Below are 24,755 nucleotides of genomic sequence, written 5' to 3'. Positions count from 1 at the left end.
CTGTGGGTGCAGCCCCACACACGGGGGGTTTCTGGGCTGCCGGTGCCCGTGGCTGGGTCATGTGCAGCCTCTCCTCCACCAGCACCCCAAAGCCTTCTCAGCAGGGCTGCTCTCCATCTGTTCATCCCCAGCCTGGATGGACACCAGAGTTGCCTGGACCCTGGTGCAGCACCAGCACTTGGTCTTGTTAAAGTGCATGAGATTCACATGGGCTCATTTCTCAAGCTTGTCCAGGCCCCTCTGCACGGCACCCCATCCTTCAGGTGTGTCAACCCTCACACCATTGGGCAGTTTCTGTAACTCAGTAGCACTGCAGTTTGGAAATGTGCCATTCACCATCTTTGAGGTGTAAGATTGTTCTTTACTTGTTCTTGCTAGAAGCTGGTGTCCTCAACAAAGAGATACATTCAGCACTGACCGGCGTCTTCATCTCATAACCCCAGCTGGGCCCTGCCTCTTCTCTTCAGTGGTGAGCCCCAGCTGGACAGGCTGCAGGGCCAGTGCTTTCATGAGCCACTCCCATGCAGTAGTAGATAAAGGTGATTTAAAACTGCTGGTCTTGCATTTGGAAGAAGAGATATATTATGAAATAAAATTGAAATTTCAACCAACTTGTCCTCTCGAGTTTGAATCATGGAATGACTATAAATAGACAGTGTTAGACACATTATGTAGCTTTCTAGGGCTATTAGTTTGGGATTTTACTCATAACATTAGCAAAACAGGATTTTAAACCAAAACTGTGTATGAAGTTGGGGTGGATTTTCTCCTGAATCAGTTATAATGGATACAAAATAAAGTCTGTAGGCTTTGGAGTGGGTTTGTTTAGTTTTAAATTGGTGTGCCAACTTCTTTAAGAAATTAATTTGAAAGTTTTGATCATATCTTGAAGTTCTCATTTTCTTTCCTAGAGAGATTATTTTAATGGGTTGATATAACCATTAAAAAATACTTGAGTGTCTACACCTACTTGAGTGTATATACCCTCAGCTACTCTTTACTGAGTAAAGAGGTGCCATGTGTTATTCTTAGAGCATCTGCAAAACTTTTTGTTTGTCTTTAACTTCTGTCATTTTCCGATTTCCAATTTTTATTGACATCTTGGCGTTTTGATTTTGGCAACTGGAATTGTCTTCTGTCTTCTAAGCAAAGGCACCTTCATACTGAATAGTGGAGTTACCTTAATGGTGTTTGTTATGTAACTTGAACATTATGCTTCTAAAATGAGTGGTGTTATTAAAGTGTACCAAACACTGCTGTATACGAGTATTTTGTTACCGAAAATGGGACACCTCTGAAAACAGGATCTTATACCCTTCTACTTCTTACACAAGGCTGACAACTGCTTGTGTAACATATGAGGTGTGAGAACAGTGTGTGGTTTGGTACTTGCTATCCTCTGCTTCCTAATGGTGTTTTTAAGCTCTCAGAATCCTTTCTGAATGGAAGCAGCACAGCAATGAAGGTGAAGGCTGTTCTAATCGAAAGGAACAAAGGGACTTTCAAAAATGGATACTAGCATTTTGTAAACTGAAAATATCCTTTTTATCCTTTGTTTCAAATTGCTTGTCTTAAACTTTTTCATAAGAGTTAAGGCCTACCACTCAGGGAGTACTCAGATGTACATTAACACATGTAATACAGAATTATTAATGTAGTTATCTCTTAGAGAATACAGTGAGAAAAACAGGTAGCTGTTTAATCTACCCATATGTTCAGACTACAAACATACCTTGTGTGCATTTTCCCCCCCTCAATTTCATTTGAAAACAGAATAAATTTGTAATTCTAGAAGTGGGATGGTAGGCTTTGGGGTTTTTTGTTTGTGTGTCCTTCCCTACAACAGGCTTAGAGGGCCATTTACAGAAACCAACCATCCAAAAGCTAGGAAAAAAATCCTGGCCTATTCCTGAATATGCTTCTTAAAAGATGACTGCCAAATATTATAATTTGCTACACATTTATAGTGACTTTTATATACTTCCTCATCACTTCTCAATTTAGCAGTCTGAAATACTGACAAGTATTTCAGCAACATGTTAAATAAAAGCATATGAGAGCCAAAGATGAAATGATTTGGTGTAATAGTTCTGTAGGAAGAGTTACAGTTATTATTCACACAATGGCCTGGTTGGAAGAGACCCACAAGATTATCTAGTTCCAACCTGCCATGGTGAGGGACACCTTCCAAAAGACCAGATTACTTGTCATGGACTGTAACTCTCTCAAAGAGCATCTCATACAAATACCAAATTGGTGGGCAGGAGGCAAAGTAAAAAAAGATTTCAGTATGACTGTGTGAAGTGAGAAGCTTCTATGAATAGATCAGGGAGCACAAAAATATGGACCTCAGTGGTAAAGCCACATGTGAAGTTGCCTTAGCTCATCAGTAGCTGTATATAATTAAAATTTACAGTGGTGTATAGGAGTTGGTGCCTAAAGCAAATGTGTTAGTGTGTGATTTCCTTCAAATGTGGGAACCTTACATATGTGTGTGCATATGTGTATGTACATACATATATCTAAAAAGAACAAGGGTAGTTTTTGTTGGTTTGGGGTTCTGTAAAGTAAAAGGATACTTCAGGCTCATCTGAGAGAAATTATAATGAAAATCAATAAGTAAAGTAATTGAAGCCAGGCCATCCTTTATCCAGATTCTTCATCCCTGTGTTCGTATAAATGCTTTGAAATAATACTTAGGACATTATCTGGTTTAAATCTTATTTAATCAGCTAACTGGTGGTTGCAGGTAACAATTTTTTTTTTTTTTTCCTGAGGACATTTCTTGCATTGAAGTGTTGTGATAGAAGATACATTAGGAACCAAGTGTTGCTTTGCTGCTTTTTGTGAAGTACCAGGTGCTCACTGATGGTGGTGTTTCAGCAAAAACAAAGCAGTGTCAATCCACTTGAAGCCTGAGCCTGGGCATCCTCTCATCTTTGCCACTACTCTGCAACCTTGGGCTGAAGATCTGAGCTCTGACTAAAGGGAATCAAATGTCAGCTTGTTCCTGGAGTATATTAGTTAAAGCAAAATTAAATTTACAAGAAGCAAATGGAAAACAAGCCTTATGCTACTGATACTTAATTGTGAATGTAAAATTATAGTCTATTAATGTCAAGGATGCAGCACACTGAGCTGAAACATGGGACTGGTTTGGTGTGTTGCAAGTCTGGTCTGTTACACAAAGCTGTGATGATACAATTCTTTAGAAGATAAAATTTGAGCCCTGTGTATAAGCAGCTAACAGGAAATACAAGCAATGCTTTGTGTTATGAAAAATAAACAGCAGCAAGAAAGGCAGGAAAGCTTCAGCAAGTTGTGGATCAGACTTCTGAAGTGGTTTGTGACAGTAAAGTTTGTTGTGGGCTCCACAGCAAAGAGGCCCAGGTGGCCTTTGGTGCTTGTAAGAAACATCCCAGGCACTGACACAAGTGAGCAGATTCTGTGCTGTCTCTGGCAGAACCCTAATGCAACTCCAGAGGCAGCCATTGAGAGTAGCCAGCATAGCACTGCTGTATGTCAATGCAAAATCATAGTTAAACAAGTACTACAGCATAAATCTCTGAGTGCTAAAATACAGAGTTTGGCATTACCATCACGTTGAAAAGTTAATCTTTTTGCTTATCATTAAAACAGCATGGATACTCAAAGCTTTAGGATGCAGCTCTTGCTGTAATAAAAACATAGTAAGTAATGCTGAGATAGACTGGATAGTAATCTCCAGCAGTAATCTCAACTACTGAGAGTGTTTAACAATAATAAGCATATTTGCTAGAAAGGCAGCTGCAAAGATCATTCTAGCAGCCAATCCAGGTATCATTCTGGCAAGTGATTTTGTTGAGGAAAAACAATAGACATCTAAATTGCCATCTGTGTGAAACCACCCAGAGTCTTCAGCACCGTAAGCTGCCTCTCCAGAGACTCCTCCCTAAGATGTCTGTCCAGACTGGCTTGTGGTGGTAAAACTGGTGAACAATAATGGCATAGTAGCAAGAATCTTCAACAAATAACTTGGGGAAACGTCTGCTGTCCAAAATGGTGCCCTGCAAACTTGTTGTTTCCCTGCTGTTTTTAATTGTGTTGTTTATGGATCAGTGTTCCCTTTTATGGACCCAGTGTATTCCCTATCAAGCTTTGTATAGTTTGTACCGATTCTCTGTAGATTGAAAATATTGATGTTAAAAATCATATCTACTTGTTCCATAATAAACTCTGCCAGCACATGCATGTGCTAGAATTACTGCAGACTGTCTGAAAGCTCTGTCAGGCCTTATCTTTAGTACCATTAGTAAAAACAGCTAATTCTGATGTTATCCTCTCAGAAGTCATGTTGAATTGCTGCTGGTAACAACACAGCCTTGAAATCAGGTGACACATAACTGCTCTCCTGCTAGTGTTGTCTTGAACAACTTGCCTTGGTCTCAGCTGCTGATGTCACCAGCCCACTTCCTGTAGGTATGGTGTGGATATATTTACCAGGCTGATGGCAGCTGGGCCATATACCAGATACTATCTGTCCTTGTTCCCACTCCAAACCAGTAAATGAAGATCTGCCAAGGAGACAGCTCTGTGGTAGTGTTCAAGAATTCCTGGAGTGTTCAGAGATTTTTCACACTACTTTGAAGTTACTGCAGAAGGGAAAAGACTACATGGAAGGCTCTTTAGCTGCTCTCCACCCATTTTGACTCCTTGATCTTTGATTTCAGTTGTCATCTCAAGAGATTAAATTAAATTCAGCTTCTCAGCCTAATTACATTGATTATGTATCAAGCCTCAACCTGTTAGCCAAATTATTTTGGTTACATACTGGGCCCTCATACAGTTTTGAAAATCAAGTTGTTAATGTCCCTTTCATGTTTTGTGATGATCTGTGTTTAGTTTCAGTAACCTGTATTTCAATTTCATTTTAAACATGTTTTAGATGTAATCCAGAATGCTTTCATAGCATTTTCTGAGGCTGCCTTGGCAAGAAACAAGCTCTTCTGGGTGTTGTAGATCAGACCTCTCTTTATCTTAATGAAAAATAAGTCCATGGAGGCTATTTACTCTACCAAAAGGAGAAGAGGGAAGGGATTAATTCTGCATTAAAATAAGCATTTTCCTTCTGTTTCAGATTCAGACTGATGATTCTTTTAAAGTGTTCTGTGCTTTTTGCTCTGTGTACTTGTATTTCAGAGGGAACCTTAATCATGTGTGAATTGGTGCAGGGCTCACCTACCAGATTCCATGGTCCAGAGCTTTTTCTCAAGGTTTTGCTGTTGCCATTGTGGAATGGTGTGCACACTGATATAAACTTGAATTCAGTGGTGATACTTATTAGAAGGCAGAAATGTGTATATTAGTCTTAGAGTGATCTGTGTGAAGAAACACCATATAGCCTGCTGCCCAGCACTGTTTCTTCAGGCAGAGGATCTCTACTGCCTTGTGCTTAGGAGATCTGATTTTGTCACTAGTAAGCCATCCAGTTTTTTAAGTATTTTAATGACAGATGCATCAAGATGATTTTACTGTCATTTTTAAATCCTCACCCTGCTCTCATATCTTAGAAAGCAGTATGCAAGCTTGCTGCATCATTATAGAATTGACTTCACTTTAGGCTTGGCTTGGTTTGGCTTTTGATTTTGTGGATCAGAAGGCTTTGTGTCCTTTGGTCTAATTCAGTTACTGTGCTTTGAAAGGTAAGGTCAGACTGAGTTCTTCTGCTTGCCCTTGTTTGTTGAGGTAGCTTGAAAAGCATTTCTGGGAGACTGTCAGAAAGGGAAGATGGATTCTCCTGAAAGACTTCCTGATGTACAGGGCATGCAGGGTGGATCCTCCTCCCAGGTCCCACCATACTCTCCCTTGTGTCTCAGGTAGTTGTCCAGAAGTAAAAGTTGCATTGTGGGATGCTTGATGATGATCAGTTTAACTTAAAAAGAAAGACTGGCTATAACTGTAGATGTGCTTGCTCTACTCATGTCTTTCTTTCCCTGGTTGCAAACTTGGTGTTGTGTTCTTATCTTTACCTGCCTGTATAATGTCAGAAGAGTGAAAGATCCAACTTTGCTCAAAAGAGTGGTGTTAAGAAAAGGAACGTACCACGTCCTGCTTGGCGCAGGATTCAAGGGATGCAAGGGCTCTCTGCCTTGGAACTGTTGTGACTGGCAAAAAAACCTTCTCTCCTCCCCACCTTTCACTCTATTGAATTAATTTTAAGCTTAGTCATGGCCACTGAGGAACATAAGCTGCATATCTTCAATTGTTAAAATCAGAATTTAAAAGTTGAAATCACACTTAAACTGATTGTCTTAATGTTCATTGAAGTATGTATTTAAAGCTCTAGCTTTTCAAAAATAAATTGATCAGAAAACCTGAGGGTTGTGTTTTAATCATGACTTGAAGAAACATTCTCAGTGTGACATTTTTCAGAGCAGTTTGTGCACATTTTTAGATGTTTATCAGAACTTTTGGAATTGATTGTGTCTGTTCATATAAACATTTGGGTAGGAGGGAGTTGTTGCCAGAACAAGGGCAAGAATAGGTATTGCTTCTTCTGGTCATAGAAAGAGAATTGATAAAAAGGTGTCTGTAGCCTTGTCCGGTTTATCTCGGCTGTTTGAGGGGCCTGGAAGGCCCGGGGGTGGCCTTGGGGCAGCCCGCGTGTCGAAGGACGAGAAGAGGCTTCAGTTCTTCTTTCGGTTTTTATGTTTATTAATTGTTTATCTAAAAGATTTTCTTTCAGCCTAACAAAGATCCGCTCAGCAGTCAGCCATGGGCACACTGTCTCTGCCCTCCGGGGCAGGCACCTATCTTTATACCCATTGTTACGTGTACAATATTTATCATTCTTCCCCAATACCATTTATTCTTATAGCTCGGTGTACTCTTAGTAATAACCAATCCAAAGGTGCCACCGTGGCCAAAGAAGATGGAAGAGAGGAGGAAGAAGAAGGAGGGCAGGACACACCCCAATTCCTCCATCTTACTCCTCTAAACCCCCCTGTACAGAAATCTTAAACCCTGTGTCTCACCCTCTAATTAACTAATCCCTTCACCATTCACCCGGTGAAGCCCTCATCCTTGTCGTCTCCTGTGTAGGACCAAAGTCCAGCCACCAGACACTTCTGGCAACATTCCAGGAGTCCCGAGCCCCCCAAGGTGGTCTCGGAGGCTCAGCACCTCAGGACTGAGATCTTGAGATCCGACATAGCCTGACTGTTCTGGTGTCAAATCCATTGAAGTGTTCACTGCTGTGGCAGTGTCCAGCACTTCCTCTTGGGAGCTGTGGTGTCTGTGCTAGTTTGGTTTGTTCCTGGGAGGAAGAAGCTGAGCTTGGCTCTTCCATCTGAACTCAAAATCTCTGTACTCTCCAAGAAAGTGTGTTACCTTGAAATCTTTAGCAGATGAATACACAATTGTTAGTCTGAATTTGTTTGCCTTTTTTAAAGAGATGTGATTAAAATTGCTGAGCTTTGTGGCTTAAGATGACTTAACTCACTTTCTGGGTGCTCTTCTATCCAATGTTGCTGCAAGCTCTGGAGCCCTGGAGCTCTTCCCTGGTAGCACCATAGTGCCAGTTGCAGAGGTCATTGGGTACACCTGCATGGCACTGAAATCGTGGTTTAGAAATGATTCTGGCAGCTTTCTGGCATTTGCTGGCTGACTGGAGCATGACTGAAAAGCAGGGGTGATCATGCTTGAGGTGTAGGAAGGAGGAGGAAATCTGATGGAGAAATGGTCCAGTGATTCAGGACTAGAATTACTCTGGAGTCATCACTTCTAGATGGGAAGTTGCCATAGCAACAAAAAATGCTTTCTTTCAACAGTTCTAGTTAGAAATGTTACCCATCCTCTTAAATAACCACTTCTGGCTAATTTTAGAATTTTTCTGCAATTTAGAATACTTGCTTCTCTGAGGTGTGTGCATGTGTGCAGACACATGAAAGCACCTGTTAATTTGAAATGAGAATTTGTTTGGAAAATAGAGGAAACAGGAAAATGGCTTTTCCTGTTCTAAGTAATGAAAAAATACAGGTGGCAGTGGAAAGTAGCCAGTTCAGAAAAACACCATTAGGCTCAAAAACAATATTGAAAGTACAGAATCCTGTGCAGTAAAAATGTTTATGATGCATCTTAATTAGCATTTATTGCTTAATACTCAGTAAGTTATTGCTTCCTAATTCTTAGTGCTGTTTTTCTTTTAGTTTAGTCTATTAATATTTTTGTTTGTCGTGCTTTTTAAAATTTCAATTAATGGATAGAAATTACCTTGCAGATCACTTGTATTTCAGCATAAGCTTTTTCAAGCATTTAGTGTCTGAGATTGAAAAGTGAAATACTCTGAAAAATGCAATGTAACAGGTATTACTTGTACATAAATTCTTTCAATTTGCTGATGTATTCCATTTTTACTGGAACAAGTTCTAGGGTGTTTTTGGTAACTGTGACTTATAATATTCACTGTACTGTCTCCCTTTATTTGTTCTATAAGGCTGTATAAGGGGTTTTGCTTTTATAATATTAAATTTGAAAAATGGTCATCTTATATGGAATGAAACCTAAATTTTGCTCTCAGTCATCCTTGATATATTAAGTGCTGTGTGTATAATATAATACGATTGTTAATCTATTCTTGAAGTATATATTCTTTCCCAGTCATACTACTAGAACAAAATTGGAATTAAACTACTTTGAGTTACCTTTTGAGTCTTGGAGACTCAAAGGGTAGACATTTATGTATGGTAACATTTCCATGCATGCTGAATGTATACACTACAAAACTATGCAAATTGTTGATGAATAAGCTTTTCTGGAAATACTTTTTAGAACATTGGAAGAAAATTGGTTTCCCTTGGTTTAGCACTATCTCTATGAAAATGTTATTCCATGCCGGACTGAAGCTGCTTTCATACCTATAACACTTAACAAAATTATAATTAAATCAAGTCAAACTGCCAAAGTACCAGTGTTACAACTTGATTTCCATCATGAATCCCATTCCCATCTGATTTCTTTCCCTATTGCTTATCTTATGGGCACTTTCTGAGAAGAATATGGTCTTTCCTGTAAGGAAGAAGTGCCAAGGTAAATTTCAAGATGTATGTGCTTCTAGTTTGCAAATTTGAGAAACTTCTACAGCAAATTGAGGGCCTGCAAAATGAATTACAATATTGCAGCAAGAGGTCCTTGTCAGCTGTTCATTTATTTTTAGCTTAGATCACTCCTAGATGTTTTATCATTCTAGTAATGAATGTCTTGAAATTATTCATATTTTGAAAGTTAACTATTGCCTCCTTTAAACCTGCTTTTCCTCCTTCAAAAAAAAAAAGGAATGAGAAAGGCAGCACCACAAGTTCTGACAGGCTTTTGTTAATGATGCATTTTATTCAGCTTGAGAGAGAGCAAGTGTAGTCAGTGGAATAACAACAAACTGAAAACCTGTAGTGGGAGCCATTTTTTTGGATTTATGTTATAAACTTCATACAGAGGTACAGTGACAGTCTAATAAGAATTATTACAGTAAGAGCAGCTTGCTTTGAGTAGGCAGTAAACCATGTTTTTGAAGCTGTTAAAGCTACTACAATAGTAAGACTCACTCCTTTAAGTTTGTATCAAAGCCTGACTGCCCTGGCCAAGCTTAGGACTCTGTCAGCAAGGCACAGGATGAACAGGCAGTGAAAGGTTCACCAGCTGTAAATAGACAAGTTTCTCTGGTCCCTGTGAAGATGAACTTAAATACCTAGGAGACCTGGACTTCTCACGTGGGGAGAGGTGAGAGTAGCTGAGGAACTGCATTATTTGAAAATATCTTTTCACTTGTCTGGTAACTTCAAATAAATGGGCTACTGCATATATCAAGGTGATCTATTCCCATCTGTATGAGGGCTGTGGTACAGAAATAAATGCTGAAAAGATGAGCAGAATAGGTGGCAATACATTCAGAGGATGAGGGATACAATAGTTTCATTAAAAGCATATTCATTTTCAGTTATTACTGTGAAGATTTTTATTTCTAAGTCCAGCTGTAATTAACTACTTTAATTTCTTTTTAAACAGGTGTCAAACAAAAAATCAAATAGTGCTCCTCCCCCAGCACAACTATCTAAAATCAAAGTACCAGCACCACAGACTGTAGTGAAGAAGGAAAAGCGTCAGAGTTCTTCAAGGTTTAATGTTAGCAATAACAGGGAGCTTCAAAAACTGCCAGCTTTAAAAGGTATGTCTTTCCAAAGTGGAATTACTCTTGTGGGGAAGTTTGGGCATGAGACTGAGAAGCACCTCAGCTGTCATACTTGTAATATCTGGACAGCATACATAATACATCAAGTGTGCACATGTGCAAACTGCACATACTTGCACTGGGTGGTTTTTTCTTTTGTTTGATCTCCACTTGAGGACTCCCAGTATGTTGCCTTCTTGGCAATCAGTGTAGGCAGTGTCTGTGTGACAGCATATATTCACTCATCTCACATAAAAGCAGATTATTTGGGATCTCTTTGCAAAATATTAGGCATTTGTCCTCAGAGCAGTGTGCTCAAACCTTGCTTCATTTGTGCCAAAATTTCTCTTGATACTGTTAGAAGATCTGGTATCACTATGTGTGGGTCTGGTTTTCCTGAGCATGGGTCAGGCAGAGTGGTGCCTTTTTAGTGCATATGAATTTTTCCTTGATTGGAAAAATTGGAAAAGTTGATTTTAAGGCTTTTTTTATCTCTTAGATTTATATTTACTTCCATCTGTGACAAAAAGATGATGATAATTGATGAGTCTTCTCTTACTAACCCAGCTTTTATAATTTTTATTTGCTCTGAAGGCTTATTTAGAGGAAACAAGAAAAAGGCAGTTTTGAAACAAAAAAAAAGCAGTGTGTACTGCTTTACAGTGTTCAAGAGTTCAAGATTGCCAATGAAATAGATTGCCTAATAGATCACTGAAATGTTGAGTAGTACTGGTGTAGGCAATGTGAAATTATTGGGAAAATTATTGTATTCTTTCCTCCATTCATCATTTTCTTAATATAATAAATTAGTGATTCTTGAAAGTACACTCTGCTTCTCAGCCTGTCGGAATTACGCTGCATTTCATTCAGATCAAATGAGATTGCAAGATTTTTCTCTTTGTACAGATACTGTATTTACAAAAATAATCTAAAATACTGTCCATCATATTAATTTAGCAGCCTATATATACAAGATGCTGTTTAATATATTTCAAGACTAAACTACTGCTTCATTGAAACTTCATTTCAATATATGAATTAAATTTTTAATAAGACTATTTAGCACCACAGATTATGAATAATAAGTTCTGTCTTTTAAACTGACATAGAAGGTTCATGCACAAGCTGTGACAACCAGGGCATGAGTGACATGAGCAAAAGAGACTGAAGTAAATTAGTGATTTTTATAAGAAGTTATGCATACAGAACCTTTTGTTCAAAGACTCAGACAAAAAGAATATAATTTGTTTCTTGGTCATATTTTAAATAGAGTGGTTCTAGTAGTGCCTGGAACTGCAGCTCAGGGATACCAGAACTGAGCATGCAATTACAAGCAGTATGGACAGAGAGCTGGAAATGGGGAAAATGAGTGCAGATAGGACAGGGGAGAACTAACCCATCCTGCAGTAGTGAAGGTGAAGTTTAAGATCTGTTTCTGCCTTGGCTCTGTTGCAGTCTAAGCCAGTAAGCCAGTGAAATGCAGAAGAATGTTACTTGTAGTTGGAGGAGGGAGGAGTAAGAAAAAAAGAAAGTTCTTATAAACTGTCTGAGGTATTTTCTCAGAGCATTCTAGCACCTATTTGTGAAGAAATGGTAGGAGTATTGTGCATGGTAATTGCCTTGAGTCTGCAATCACGCACTCCCCCACGCTCAGGTGAAAGGAATGAAAAGATCTTGAGCTTCTCCCTGGAGCTGTGTGTGCGTCCCCGGGTTGTCAAGGGCCAGACTTTGTTATGGAGCACTGGTGCAGTTGTTGATCCACTGAGGGGTAGTAATTGCCACCTTTCACTAGTCAAGGCAGGAATAGCTCTGTTACCAAGCTGTACCCAATCTCCTGGCTCACGCCAGATGTCTGCATAATGGCTGTGCTCCCTGCATGTGCTTACTCCTGATGTAATTCCAGCCTGCTGGCCTTGCTGAGGATACTGTTGGCCACTCATGCTGTTCCTCTAAAAGATACAGAGATACTTGACTTAATGTGCATTTAGTGGGTCAAGTGAATCTGGGAAACTTTCTTTTTGGATATCTTTGTGTGTTGTTTAATGTCTCTGTCTGGACAGGAGTTAAATTGGACTGGCAGGCTATAATTTAAAGGACTGAAATGATTAAGACAGGTTTGACTTCTGTGAAGTGCTGGGAAGAACATAGTGTTCCTTGAGGTTAGCTGCACTTAACCAGTTCTCAAACTCCTGTTACTCATAACAGGTGGCTGCATTTCTATGGCTACAGTACCTGGGGAACCTTTCTTTTGTCTGTAGTAGAGCAAGAGGTGTGTGTTTTCTTACAAATGTTGCAGGGACTACTGTGTGGTGTGATGTACTTTACATGAGACTGTATTTTAAGCACAAAATATAGAATGGGGTTATCTTTGCATACTTTAAAGTCCATATGAAATATGTGGAAGCTTGTAACTGGTAACATCTAAATGACCTGTGGTATTGGTGAAGTAACCACCTTTCTTCTGTGCCACAGGTCTGGAGATGAGGTCAGCAAATCACTTGAAATAGTGGGAGGGAAAGGAGGAGCTGCCAAGGTGGCTTTTCATCAAGATTTCTTATTTAAGAAATAGCTTTTTGATCTTCAGGCATGCTGCTGACTTTCTCTTGGGTGTTGTACCAAAGTGCTGATGATAAGCTTCTGGGAATTCCAGCATATTTGCTCTGGTGACTGGTATTAGAGTGGTATGATTTGTGTTCATTGGAGCAACTTAAGACTTATGTTATGCACCCTCAGATTATCCAGGAAATGGAGGAGCAGGATAGCTCAGATAATGCACAAAGAAAGGGAAACAGATTATGAATTAAGAGGTTTTAAGAAGAGAGCTGAATGTAGAAAAGAGAAGTCTCTGATGTAATTGGTTTGTGGAACATCAAGATCCACATATGAGCAAAGCTGCAAACTGGTTACACTCCCTGCAGCACAGTGCAGTGCAACCTGATTTAGTTGGGTACTACAGGTAGCTCATCTGCCCACAGATAACCTAAAGTATCTCTGGAGAAGTGCTTTCAGAACAGTGCCACACATCTTGAAAAGATCTTACCTATTTTCACCAAAAAAAAAAAAAAAATCTGTGCCATTAAACTTGTGCTTTGTTGATTTCTGCTTATCCAGTTCCATTTGTTAGCTAACATTGGTGGTACAGGTATTTAAGTTACAGAAAATTGATTTCTATTTTAAATTGTTAATTGAGAAGAAATTATACTGGACCTAAAGATGTGTTTTGTTTTATTTCATTGTGGTTTGAAAGCTTGCAGACTAATGCTTGTTTATATCAAATATAAATGGCAAAGGGTGCTTCAGCCTTCAGAAACATACCAGTTTCTTAATTTTTAGTTTCCTAAGAAAGCAATTAGTAATTTAGGATATGTTAAAATCAGTGTATTAAATATAAAATATTAGAATTACATAAATAGTTAAAATTGTTTAAAGCTTTAAAAATGTGTTCTCTGGGAAATAAACAGTGTAAGTGTTCAATATTATTATGTAAATATATTTTAAAAGTAGCATATCCAAGGTTGTGCACACTTGAGCACTGACACAGTGAAGAGAGTTTGTGTTCTTTGCATGCTCACTTCAGCTTTATGAATTCATTTTTACGTTTCTGGTAATTTTTTCATAGTAAGTGAGATTTCTAACTGTGCAAACAGGTGAATGTATTTGTAAGTTATTTTCCATGAATGTGCTAATTTTAGTAAACAGTAAATGTAGTAAACTGTAAAATAGAGAAATGACTGTACAAAGTGTTGAGATTTTTAAGGATACAGTCTGAATCATGACAATATGTAAGAAAATGTCACAATGAGAATTTTAAAATATAATATTAAAACACCCTAAATAGGATAAAATGTTTCATGCACTGTCAAATACAGTTGTGTCACAAATCTAACTTTAACCTTCCAGTAACACTCATTAAAAGCAATGTTCCCTGTCAGTTCTAGAATAACAAATTTGAAAAAATAAGTCAGTACTACTTAATATTCCAAAAAAGTTGCAAACTTTCCCAATGAACATATGTTAGTCATGCATATGTAAATTTGGGCATGATTCAAAAATATGCTTTTTTGGTAGCATTTTCATATATACTTTTTTCAAGCTGGGTAAAATCCTTTTACAGCCATATAAAGGCCTCTTGGGATGCAGTGTCATGATTCAGTTTGTGCCTTTGGGATTGAAGGTTTTTGTTGGTTTTGTTTGGGAGATTCTTTCAGATAAAAGTGAACATTGTTAGATACAATAGAGATTGGACATCACCTTTTATTTTCAAATACAGTTCTCAATTTATTTTAAAAGTTTCTATTTACCTCTTGGAGTTGGACTTCTTATCTCAAACATGTGGATACAATATTCTTATACATGTTTTTATGAAGGTAGGAAGAAATAAGCTACATTGACAGCTGAGCAATGTGTAGTGACTTAGTACTGAGAAGTATAGAATTGGTTTTTTAATGTAGAATATCTGCATGTGATAGGTTTAAACAGATTCTGGTATTTGTTGTTTAAGATCTTACCACACATTTTGATCAGTCCTGGTTTTGATCTTCTGATGATGTCAGTTTCTGCTTTAGCATGATTTCAACATCAGAAGTACTATTAGTCATATCTATTTGAAAAACCCAAAAACAATGCAAAAAAAAACCTACTCAATAAAAGTGGGGGGGTGGAAAAGAAAGGAACATGACAGGTCATTTTTCTGAGCACATTTCATGCAGAGAGCATGGTTCTTGTTTTTCTTCAAGCAGAGACTTCAGAGCTCTGCCAAATTCTGACTCTGTTCTGTGTAAAAGAACATCAGGGTGGTGTCTCAACTTGTCTGCCTGTGATACAGGACTCTGATAGGGAGGCAAGCATTATTAAAGCTTTCCTAATGTTTTTAAGTTGTAAATGGCTGTCTAGGAGATAGCTCTGTTTTCATCATCTGTAAAATATTAAAGTCTCATGAATCAAAGTTGCAGAAGAGGTGACTTCAGTTTGAGTCTGATACCTAAAAAAACAATTGTACCAAATTTTGATTGATAAAACTGTTGAAACCATGAGGAAGGAGGAAAAAGTGAGAATTGCTCAAGGAGTCAGAAATGTAAAATTATTGTGTGTTTTTCTCAAGTGCAGAGTACCAATAAGTAAGCAAAACTGATATTAAGTAAATGAGAAAGCAAGTCAAGCTTTGTTCTCGGTACTGCAGAGAAGTTCAACCATATATGTTGATAGTTTCTACAAACTCTTATTGGAATACATTTAAACTTAAGCAGAGTCTGTTACCTGTTCATTTAAAACTAGCTTCTGTTTTCAGACTGACTGTGGATGCATGCCATATAAGTGAATTTGTGAGAATCATGGCACTAATGGGCTGCTTTGGGGTTTTGAGGAGCAATTTTCATATAAGCTGCTGAAATTGGAGATCTCAAGGTTTAAGATCACTTTCATTGCAGAAACCTATTCCTGCCACTTGTAATTTATTAGAGGACAAATATGCAGTACTTTGGCTTTCCAGTTTAATTGTACTTCTTATGTGCATGCATGGCAATTCAGGAATTGTGTCCAGCTGCAAGGTGGTAGCATTCCTGTTTAGATAAAAGTATTTTATGCAAAGAAAGATGGTAGATTAAACAAGATAATGCTGCTATAAAATATAATTTACCCTAATACATAATTCATTTAAAAGGCAAGACACTGAGGCAAAACAAATTAATTCTCATGGAAAATATCAATGAATGCAGTTTTGTGAAACAGATCATTCTCCTCTCCCTCATATGTGACCTATAGAGGAGTAACTCAGTATGCTAAATGCTGTCTTTCTGGTCCTGACTGTGTTTGTGCTTTTATAGGGTTTTTTGGCAGCCCAATGTTGTATTTATTTATTGAACTGGAAAATACTGCAGAAGCTTGTTCTTTCCTATATGAGTATGGTTGAATGTGTGTATTGTCAGTGAATGTATGTATTGTATCATGTGAAGGAACTGGAGGGGCTTTTTATCCTGTACTTTGGCAACTTTGTCCTTGAACATTGACCTTAAAAGTATTTTCAGTACTGCCTAAACAGACTTTCCTGTAGTGATTTTTCTTGTAGATGTTTAAAATAATCATTAAAATGTCTGTGGTAAGCATATACATTTCTTAAACCAAACTCTGACAATCGTTTGGTGCTCATACAGGAACATACGATCTATCAGTGGTTATAAAGTAATTATATTAAAATATTTAGAAATTATCCAGTCTGAATTGCTATGTAGCATTTTAAAGATTAAGAAACATGATACCTAATGAATGAAGAACTACCAAAAAAAGAAGGTTGTAGAGGAAAACTACTTTGCTTGAGTGTGTGAATTCTTTTCCTTCAGCTAGCTTTACATGAAATCATAGGCTTGGATTAATGAGCCATTTTTCATTTCAACTGCCCTATCAAACACCTACTCATTAGTCAGCAGCTGAAAGTGTTAGAAGAATGCACTACATCTGTCACTGGCAGCATTTCCTACCCGACTTGTTTCCACTGAAGTTTGGATAGAATCCATAAAAATAGGATTTAAAATGTGGTATTGTCTTATTTTCTAGATTCTAACCTGTATCTGAATTCAATTTAGATCTCTCTTAAAATGCCTTTTATTATGCCCTCATTCACAAAAGAACATTTTGTTCCATTGCATAGATCCTCATTATACTCAGACCTTCACATTTTTGCTGCTGCACTGAACTTCCTCCTTCTTAAGACCTCTAGAGATCAAACACTGAATTTTTACACATGAATATCAATCAGTGGTTGTTGGTTAACTAGCTTGGTCTCAAATTTTTACTCTTTAAATGTTATTTTTACACTTTATTTCCTAAAAGTGGTATGTGTGACCTATGTAATAAGGCCACAGACATCAGTGAGTTTGGTGTTGTTTCGGTGGATTTTGCACAGGGCTTGATTAAAGTAGTGCATGCCAGTATTTGAAATGAGCTTCTGCTATCTGCCTTAGGAATTACTTTTTTGTACCAATGCTATTTTTAAAACAGGTTTCTTTTAAGGTAATGGTCTTATACAGCTTTCTAAACTCAACCAATATCTATTGGTTTTTCTTCCTGTCCCCACTCACAAAAATTCTTGAGTATACAAGATTGATTGAAGGAAAACTTGGCACTGTTGAACCTGTGTGCTACAGTGACTGTGCAAATATTAGGGAATCCAGGTAGAGACAGGAAATCCAGTCAGAGACATTTACCAATTCCTCTTTAACCAAATTTTGCTGTACTAGAAGGAGTGAATATTATAAATTTTTCAATGAGGAATTGTCTTTTGCCGTGCTTGAGTTTTGGAAATTTTTTAAGGAAGCTGCATGACAGTTCATATCCCTTTCATTTATCCAGGTAAGTATTTTTTCTTACCTCTTGTATTTCTTTTGATAGCCAAGTATTAACATGGTGTTTACTACCTGTTTCCCTGAAGAATTTCCTCTTGGCTGTCCTTGGATTTAGTCAGAACCTAGAAGGAGAAGCCCATATCCTTCTTATTGCTGCAGGTTCTCCTCCAGAATGTGTAGTGTCCAGTACCTTTCCTTCTCTAAAACAAAGTTACTGTCTTTGAGTAACTCACTGTTCAGGGTTGTGATGAGACCCCCATTTTCTTATAGCCTGACATCATTTATGAGAACAGTAAGTTTAGTGTTGGTTATAATTGGAGGAGGGGGAAAAGTAAATTATATTGCTCATACCAGAAAAAGCAAGTCATGTTCATTCCTGTCCCTTTTTTGGGTGTCTGTCTGGTGGGCCAGATAATGGAATCACCATGGCTCAAACTCACCCTTTTCTCATTTAAACTGTGCTCAGTTTCCTAATCTGGTTCAGCCATGCAGCTGCACAACCCTTGTCCAGCAATTTCAGACACTTGGGCACCTGAGCCTCAGAAGAGAGGGGATTGCAGCCACAGCTCCTGTAGGTTTAGCTCAGCCTAGACTGCCATGGAGCACAGCCTGAGTTAGCAGAAAACTAACCTGACAATGAAGTGGCTTTCTGTTGGCTTAGGGAACTACACCAGCTCAGCTGTGGGTCTGATGACAACTAAGCAAATGAGAGCAAAATATTTTCAAATGTAAAGCAGAAAGGAGTGCAGGAAGGGGCCTGAAGCAGCCTGCAGCAAGGCTGGCTTAGGTTGATGAGAAATAGCAATTTCAGCAATTGTGCCTTTAGTAACCTTAGATCTCAGACTAAATTTCTTCCCTTCCTCTCTCAATCAAAAAATGAAAACTCACACAGCCTGAGAGGTAACCAAGCCAAGTGTCTTCATATAAGTAGAAGTTTGTGCAATTTTAATTATATTATGTTGTCGATCCTGCCGTTATCAGTTAGAGTAGTAGGTGGTGTAGAAAGGAAATAAAGGCACCTTTGGGCAGGTGAATTTGCTATATTTGTTGTGGGCTGATGAGAAGCAGGGTGAGTGGTTGTTTTTAAAATCAATAACCCAAAGGGAGTGTTTGTTTTTGAAAAAGTGGCACATAGCCTCCAAATGTAAAGAGTATTCATTAGCTATAACACTGGATCCTAACTAAAGGATCTGATTGTAAGGCCCCTTCCAACCAAAAACATTCTATAATTCTAAAAAGTTACACAGTTATATCCTGAGAACTTTAAAGGATTTTTCCTTCATTCCCATCATTGGAAAGTTAGAAGTGATGAGCAGGGTTCAGAGGAAACCTGTAATAGCTACAGTCTCACTATGTTGTCAATACGGTTTTTTGTTCATTTAATTCTAAAAATCGATAGCTGAAGTTAATACTGTTTTTCATTTTCTTGCAACAGAAATGTCTTCATAAATTTGTTAAAGTAAGCTCTTCTTCCTCCCATTGATCTTCATTAGCTCTGCTCCACTTGCACTAATATTCTTTCTCTTCCATTAGGAAGTCAATTCCTAACTCAATTTTCTTTGCAATTTTTTTCCCAAATGAAGTTGCTCAAAATAATTCAACTTAAATAAATTTTTTCCTTTGGTGGCAAATCAAATATTTTAAGACTGAAACAAAGGGAGTGTATAAAAACCTCCTGAGCAGAATGTACTCTCAATCTGTACAATGGTGAGAAAACTGTAGATGTTGTTAACCAGCAAAAGATCTAATGAAGACCAAAGTACTTCAGCTTCACTAGTGTCCTGCCAGAATTACACCACAAACACACTGGCTTATGGGTATTTTAACCAGTTTCTCTGTGGTTTTTAAAGTACTGGACTCAGACCTAACAGAGTCCAGCAAAAAAGAAGAAATGAGAACACTTTTGCAAGAGAAAACTTTCTGAATGTGACTGAGTCCTATCTGCCAATAGTATTGCTAGTTCTGTGAATGTCACATTTACTCTCTAATGAAGAATTTTCTAGGGGGCTTGACTCTTAAACCACTACCTAAAATTTGCTAATGAACCTCCAACAATAAAAGTTATGCTTATGTATAAATTAGGAAATGGCACTGTAACTAATGTCCCTTTTTTGCTCTGTTGTGAGTTGTGTCCATGGCCACAGGGACAGCCTTCCTGGCCATTTAATCTTTGCAAGCAGTTCCAGAGAGACAGAGGCAGCAGCTGCCCATTAAAGCAGACATGAGTAGAGAGGAGTGATAGAGCAGCTGTTCTTAAATATATAGTTACCAGATAAACTGGAATTTTTAACCTTATTTTTGCCACTTTGTACTGTGGTTTATTACTATAAAATAATCTAATTCTGCTTCAATGTCAGGAAAAGAAACAGAATTTGCTACAAGATCCTGCATGTGAAAATACTTCAAAAAATACCCAAGTTGTTTTGTTTTTTTCCTTCATCCATCAAAATCTTGTAGAAAACCCTGTTAGAGGTCAGTCTAGGTTTTAATCTAGTTTTTTAAAAGGCATATGTCTATGGTAGTTTTTTTATTTTGAAAGGCTAAAACTCACATTGAACTTATTGAATTTAAAGGTCTGTTCCAACCTTGATGATCCTATGATTCTAAGGTATACTCAAGGGATATATAGATAAAAAACATGACATTTTTGAGGATACACCTTCCCTGGTTTTGCCTACATTGTAAGGTCAAAGGATTTGAATCTTTGTAGTCTCAGAAAAGAGGTCTAAAAAGTTCATGTGGCTTGTTTTGATGTTGTCAAAAGGAGGATCAACTACATTTATGTCACACATTATGTTTGGTCATTTTTTAAATTACTAGAAACTTTTCAGGTTTTTTTTTTTTTGTTTTTTTTTTTAAGTGTGCTTATTGTGAGAGGATTTCATTTAATTTCTAACCTAATCTTCTTTGAGGTAGAATGCATTTACTGTTTGTAGTGCATGTAGAAAAATTAATTCCTTCCACCTCCATAATTACTCTTTAAAATACTTGGCTATTCTCAGTCAAGTCCATTTTATTTAAAAACAAACAAACCAACAAACAAACAATCTACACACCACATCAAACAGGAGCTTTATTTTTTTAACTAAGTAATATTTTAAAGATTTGTTGTCTTTGGGCTTTCTCATCAGGTTTACATCCAGAATATACTACTTCAAATTGGGCCTTGTCAGCAATCATTAAATCCAATTGATTTCTTTGTGTGTCTTATGGATGATATTATTCTTTTTTATATCCCAGTTAGTCTTTTCCCTTCACCAATTGAATAATATTCAGTACAGCTCTAACTCACCTTTGACAGTATATTATTGTAGTGTGATGTAATTTTTCTAACCAGGTACACATATGCCCTATAATTTGTTTTTATTTCAATTTTTCATCAGCAAGTTACTTAATGAAAAAGTGTCCTCTGATGTGCACCCTTTTTTTTTTCTTTCTTGAGCAGATATAAATTAAGACAGTGTCATAGATTCAGTAATCTACATACTCATTTGCACTAGTATGTGACATACAGTATTTGGGCAGAAGGACAGATCTGGAGACAGCACAAGTAACAGTGCCAGTTTCTCTGAACATCACTCCCAGCAGACAAAATGGTCCTTCAAATAGCTCATTGTAAAAATAAATGTGCAAGTCTCATGACCAAAAAAAAGGCTGCTCACAGTTGTGTTGTAAGTACCTTAAATAATCAAACTAACAAGTTCAGAAATTGTTATGCTATGCCTTTTTTATTGTACTTCCGAGATTTTGCAGGAAAACTGCTTCCATGTGCTTATATATTGCTTCTTAGTAATTTTCTTTACTTTTCAATAATAGTTTTAAAAGTTATTTGTAATTACTGATCTTTTTAGAAAGGAAAACCAGTATTGTGCAATATCCAAATTTAGAAACATTAACATAAACTGAAGGCAGACCCATTTCTAGATTGATAGAAGTATCCAGGTCCATTTCTAGATTAAAAGACATATTCAGCATGAAACATGAGGTTTTCATCTGCTTGTCATATATATATATTTTTATTTGTTATGTACATACTAGTAACCAGTGGTGAAACAGTGCAAGGAATGTTTATGAGGTTTTATATTTCTAAATGAACAGTAATAATCTAAGGACCTGTATCTTACTGTAAACCAACTACCTTTTGTTATGGCCCTTGAAAGCTGAAGTTGTAGATGTTACCCTCAGTGCTGTGTTTTTCCACGGTTAAATTAAACATTGGTTTGATAATCCTGAGAAACCGTACTGAAGGAAAGGCCAAGGAATGAGGAAAAATAAAACTGCATGCGCTCTTTGTAGCAGGTGCTACTGAATATTATCGAGGGGGCGGGGGTACAACAGCAGCAATGAGATCATCCTGGCAATAATAAAAAACCCGAACCCAACGCAGCAGGGCCGTCATCTCCGCAGCCGCTCCGCCCCTGCCGCGGGCGGCGCGGGCCGTGGCGGGCGCGGGGGGAGCCCCGCACCGGCCGCGCTCATTCGCGGCCTCCTCGGTGTCATTTGAAGTTGCAGCCGTCGGCCAATGGGGCTCCTCCCGCCCGCTGACATCACTCCCCAGCCAGTTCCCTCCAGCTGCAGAGCGCTTCAGTTTCTGTCTTTTTTTAAACTAAAATGGAGGCTGGTTTCTTGCCTTAAGGAATACAGTGCCGTGCCTGCTGGAGCCTAGATGTTGACATGTAACAGAGCTGGCAGCAGGATGGTGGTTGACGCAGCCAATTCCAATGGGCCGTTCCAGCCCGTGGCCCTTTTGCATATTAGAGGTGAGTTATTGTGCGTGCGAGAGTGAATCGCGACCCTCTGACGAGCGAATAAATGGCTATTGTGGAGCTCGGAGAAGGGGAGCAGGAAGTCCTTTGTAGCTCAGTCCCTCTCGGTTTGGTACAGCCGCGGTAGAACCGGCGGAGAGCAAAACCCATTTTCTGTTAAATGTGTTCGGGGAAGGTTTAAGAATTCATGGTGGCATTGCATACATAGTTAAAAGCAGGTTTTACAGCTTTCTGCCGTAACTCTCCCATCCCCCTTCCAAGCTGTGCTGATGTCAAAGGATGTGAAGTCACTACCCCAGAAAGGTACTGAGGGGGGCAGGGAAGAGCCAAGTTATCCCTATAGCGTTTCTAGAGAATAAGGGTAAACCTTTGGTGTGCTTCAAAGCCTTTTTTTGTTTGAATTGTTCGGATAGAGCTGCCTTAAAGTGCACTGCAGCTCGTGAAAGAATTGAAAGTGTCAGAGAAGGAGGGGGGAATGAGATGTGACACTTACTATGAAAATATCCTTTATGTATTTGGAAGGCATTTCCTAGAAGAGATGCGGTTTGGCTTTAACAAGCAAGCTCTTGTGTGCCTGCCGTGTTGTGCAGTTCTGAATGTTCAGTTCTTCACAGAATGTGTTCTTTTGGGTTTATAGAATAAGTGCATTGCAAATTACATTTTCTATAATTTGAACATACATGTTGGTATGACGCTTCTGTACAATCGAGTGTGTATCTCTTGTTCTGTATTTTTTACGTAGTAAAATTTTGCGTTGTGTTGGGGGGTTTTGGGTGTATTTTTTAGCTGGCTTTTAAGCAACCAGTCCTTTTTTTAATATCTGCTGTAGGGTGTTTCTGGTTTAGAACTTTATGAAGGCAGAACATGTATTAGCTGGGATGAGCACATCTTGAACAATGGTATTTATATGCAAGAAACATAGCTTGTACCGTTCTTAATTCTTTGCTTCTCAGCTTTCACTGGCACAGGCTAGATGTCAGTACTAGAAAGAAATTTTTTTTTTCATTAATATTCCATACCCTGAAAAAATTTTGCTTTGAAAGTTTATAAACCCCAGCTGTTCAGAAGTCTGTTCTTTTAAGTAGGAACATGGGTTTTCACGTATTTAAAAATCATTATTTCTCTTTAACTTTTAAAAGAGCCATAACCTGCTCTGTCTGAAGTGGCAGTAGATGAATTCTAGAAAACTAATTTTGATCTGTGACTGGGGAGGAAATGCAGTAAAATTCCATTGATTTCAAATAGGGACTGTGCTTGTTGTCAAGGGAATAAAATGGAGCTGCCTGACCTGTGGACAAGCCTTTGCTTGGCACTCTGTACAAATCATCTTCATTTTCAGATAGGTGTTGCCTTTTGGAAGGGGAAAAGCACCACCTTTTAAAGGTTCAAGTTAGAAAAACAAACAAAGGTTGGAATCAGAATGATGAAATATTGCAATGATTTTCCTTAATCCTTTGTCTCAATATGATAACAGGGTTCTTGTCATTGAAGTCCTTATCCTGCCTTTGCTCCAATAATACATAATTGTGGAAACCATGGATTTTAAGAAACTGTTCTGAAATTTATTTTCCCAAGACCTGCATTTTTGGTGCACTGAATAATATAGTAGTAAAGAAGAAGTTAAACGGTCTGTGGTTTAGGGTTTTTTGGGGTGATATGTTTTTTTTTCTGTTTGGCTGGTTACAGTTTTTCAGTGGATTATGAGAGTAGAGTTTCTTGTAAGCAATTAAAGAATTACTGGGAGATTGATTGTTTTTCATTTTTCAGGTGGCAGGAAATAAAATGGGTTTCTGATATTATAGCCCAGAGGAGTTGCTTGACACTGGGAGAGCAAAGCATCTCTTCCATACACCCTGAAGTGTGCAGAAGTTCCTTTGGGTTTTTCATATGTACCTCAGCAGTTCCTTTGGGTTTTTTATGTGTACCTCATGTCACCAGCCGTGCTGATGTTACCACTACTGATGCTTCCAAAACGAAGCTTGTCAGAGCAATACATACAAAACTCTAATGGCAGTAAAAATTAGCTGGTAATTCTGAAGGCTAATGACACATTATTACTGTTTGTCCCAATGCATGCTGCTTTTACAGTTGTCCTTTTGCATCATCTGTTGTGTAATATAGGATTAAATTTCTAGTAGAAATGTTCCTCTTGGCAACTGTAAGAGCTAAAACTTCAAGGTCAAGGACAGGGGGTAGGGGCATCAGCCCCTTGGGTGTTTCTCATAGATATCGTTTGTTGAAATAGAAAAAAAAATTCTTAAGCACCAGTTCCATACATTTTGAGATGGTGTAGGTACCATATTTGAACTCAATCTTGCTTCTAAAAAATATGTGAAGCCTTGTGGACTAAACTGTTAGTACTTAATTGAAAATAAAAATTGCATTCTTACTTATAAAGTTAATACCAAAGCACTTTCTGTACCTGGATCATATGAAATATGTAATGCCTGC

The 24,755-nt window shown here is 38.0% G+C and overlaps 1 protein-coding gene across 3 annotated transcripts in view; it reads left to right on the top strand.

The window, feature by feature from the left end:
* PPP2R5C (protein phosphatase 2 regulatory subunit B'gamma) overlaps nucleotides 1-24,755 on the top strand; it is a 73,090-nt gene that overhangs the window by 7,587 nt on the left and 40,748 nt on the right. The window contains exon 3 of one of the 3 annotated variants that reach the window (XM_074542340.1): nucleotides 10,039-10,198. The exons of 1 other annotated variant lie outside the window; for it this stretch is intronic. In XM_074542340.1, the coding sequence (XP_074398441.1) occupies nucleotides 10,039-10,198 (160 nt within the window). Of the gene's footprint in view, nucleotides 1-10,038; nucleotides 10,199-21,954; nucleotides 22,299-24,755 lie in introns of those variants that run through there. One more of the 3 variants, XM_026791135.2, reaches the window with a different exon arrangement.

The sequence above is a fragment of the Zonotrichia albicollis genome, chromosome 6 (genome assembly GCF_047830755.1).
Source record: "Zonotrichia albicollis isolate bZonAlb1 chromosome 6, bZonAlb1.hap1, whole genome shotgun sequence".
Taxonomy (NCBI): domain Eukaryota; kingdom Metazoa; phylum Chordata; class Aves; order Passeriformes; family Passerellidae; genus Zonotrichia; species Zonotrichia albicollis.
Note: the sequence above shows the minus strand (reverse complement) of the source record. Positions and strands in the feature narration are given on the sequence as shown.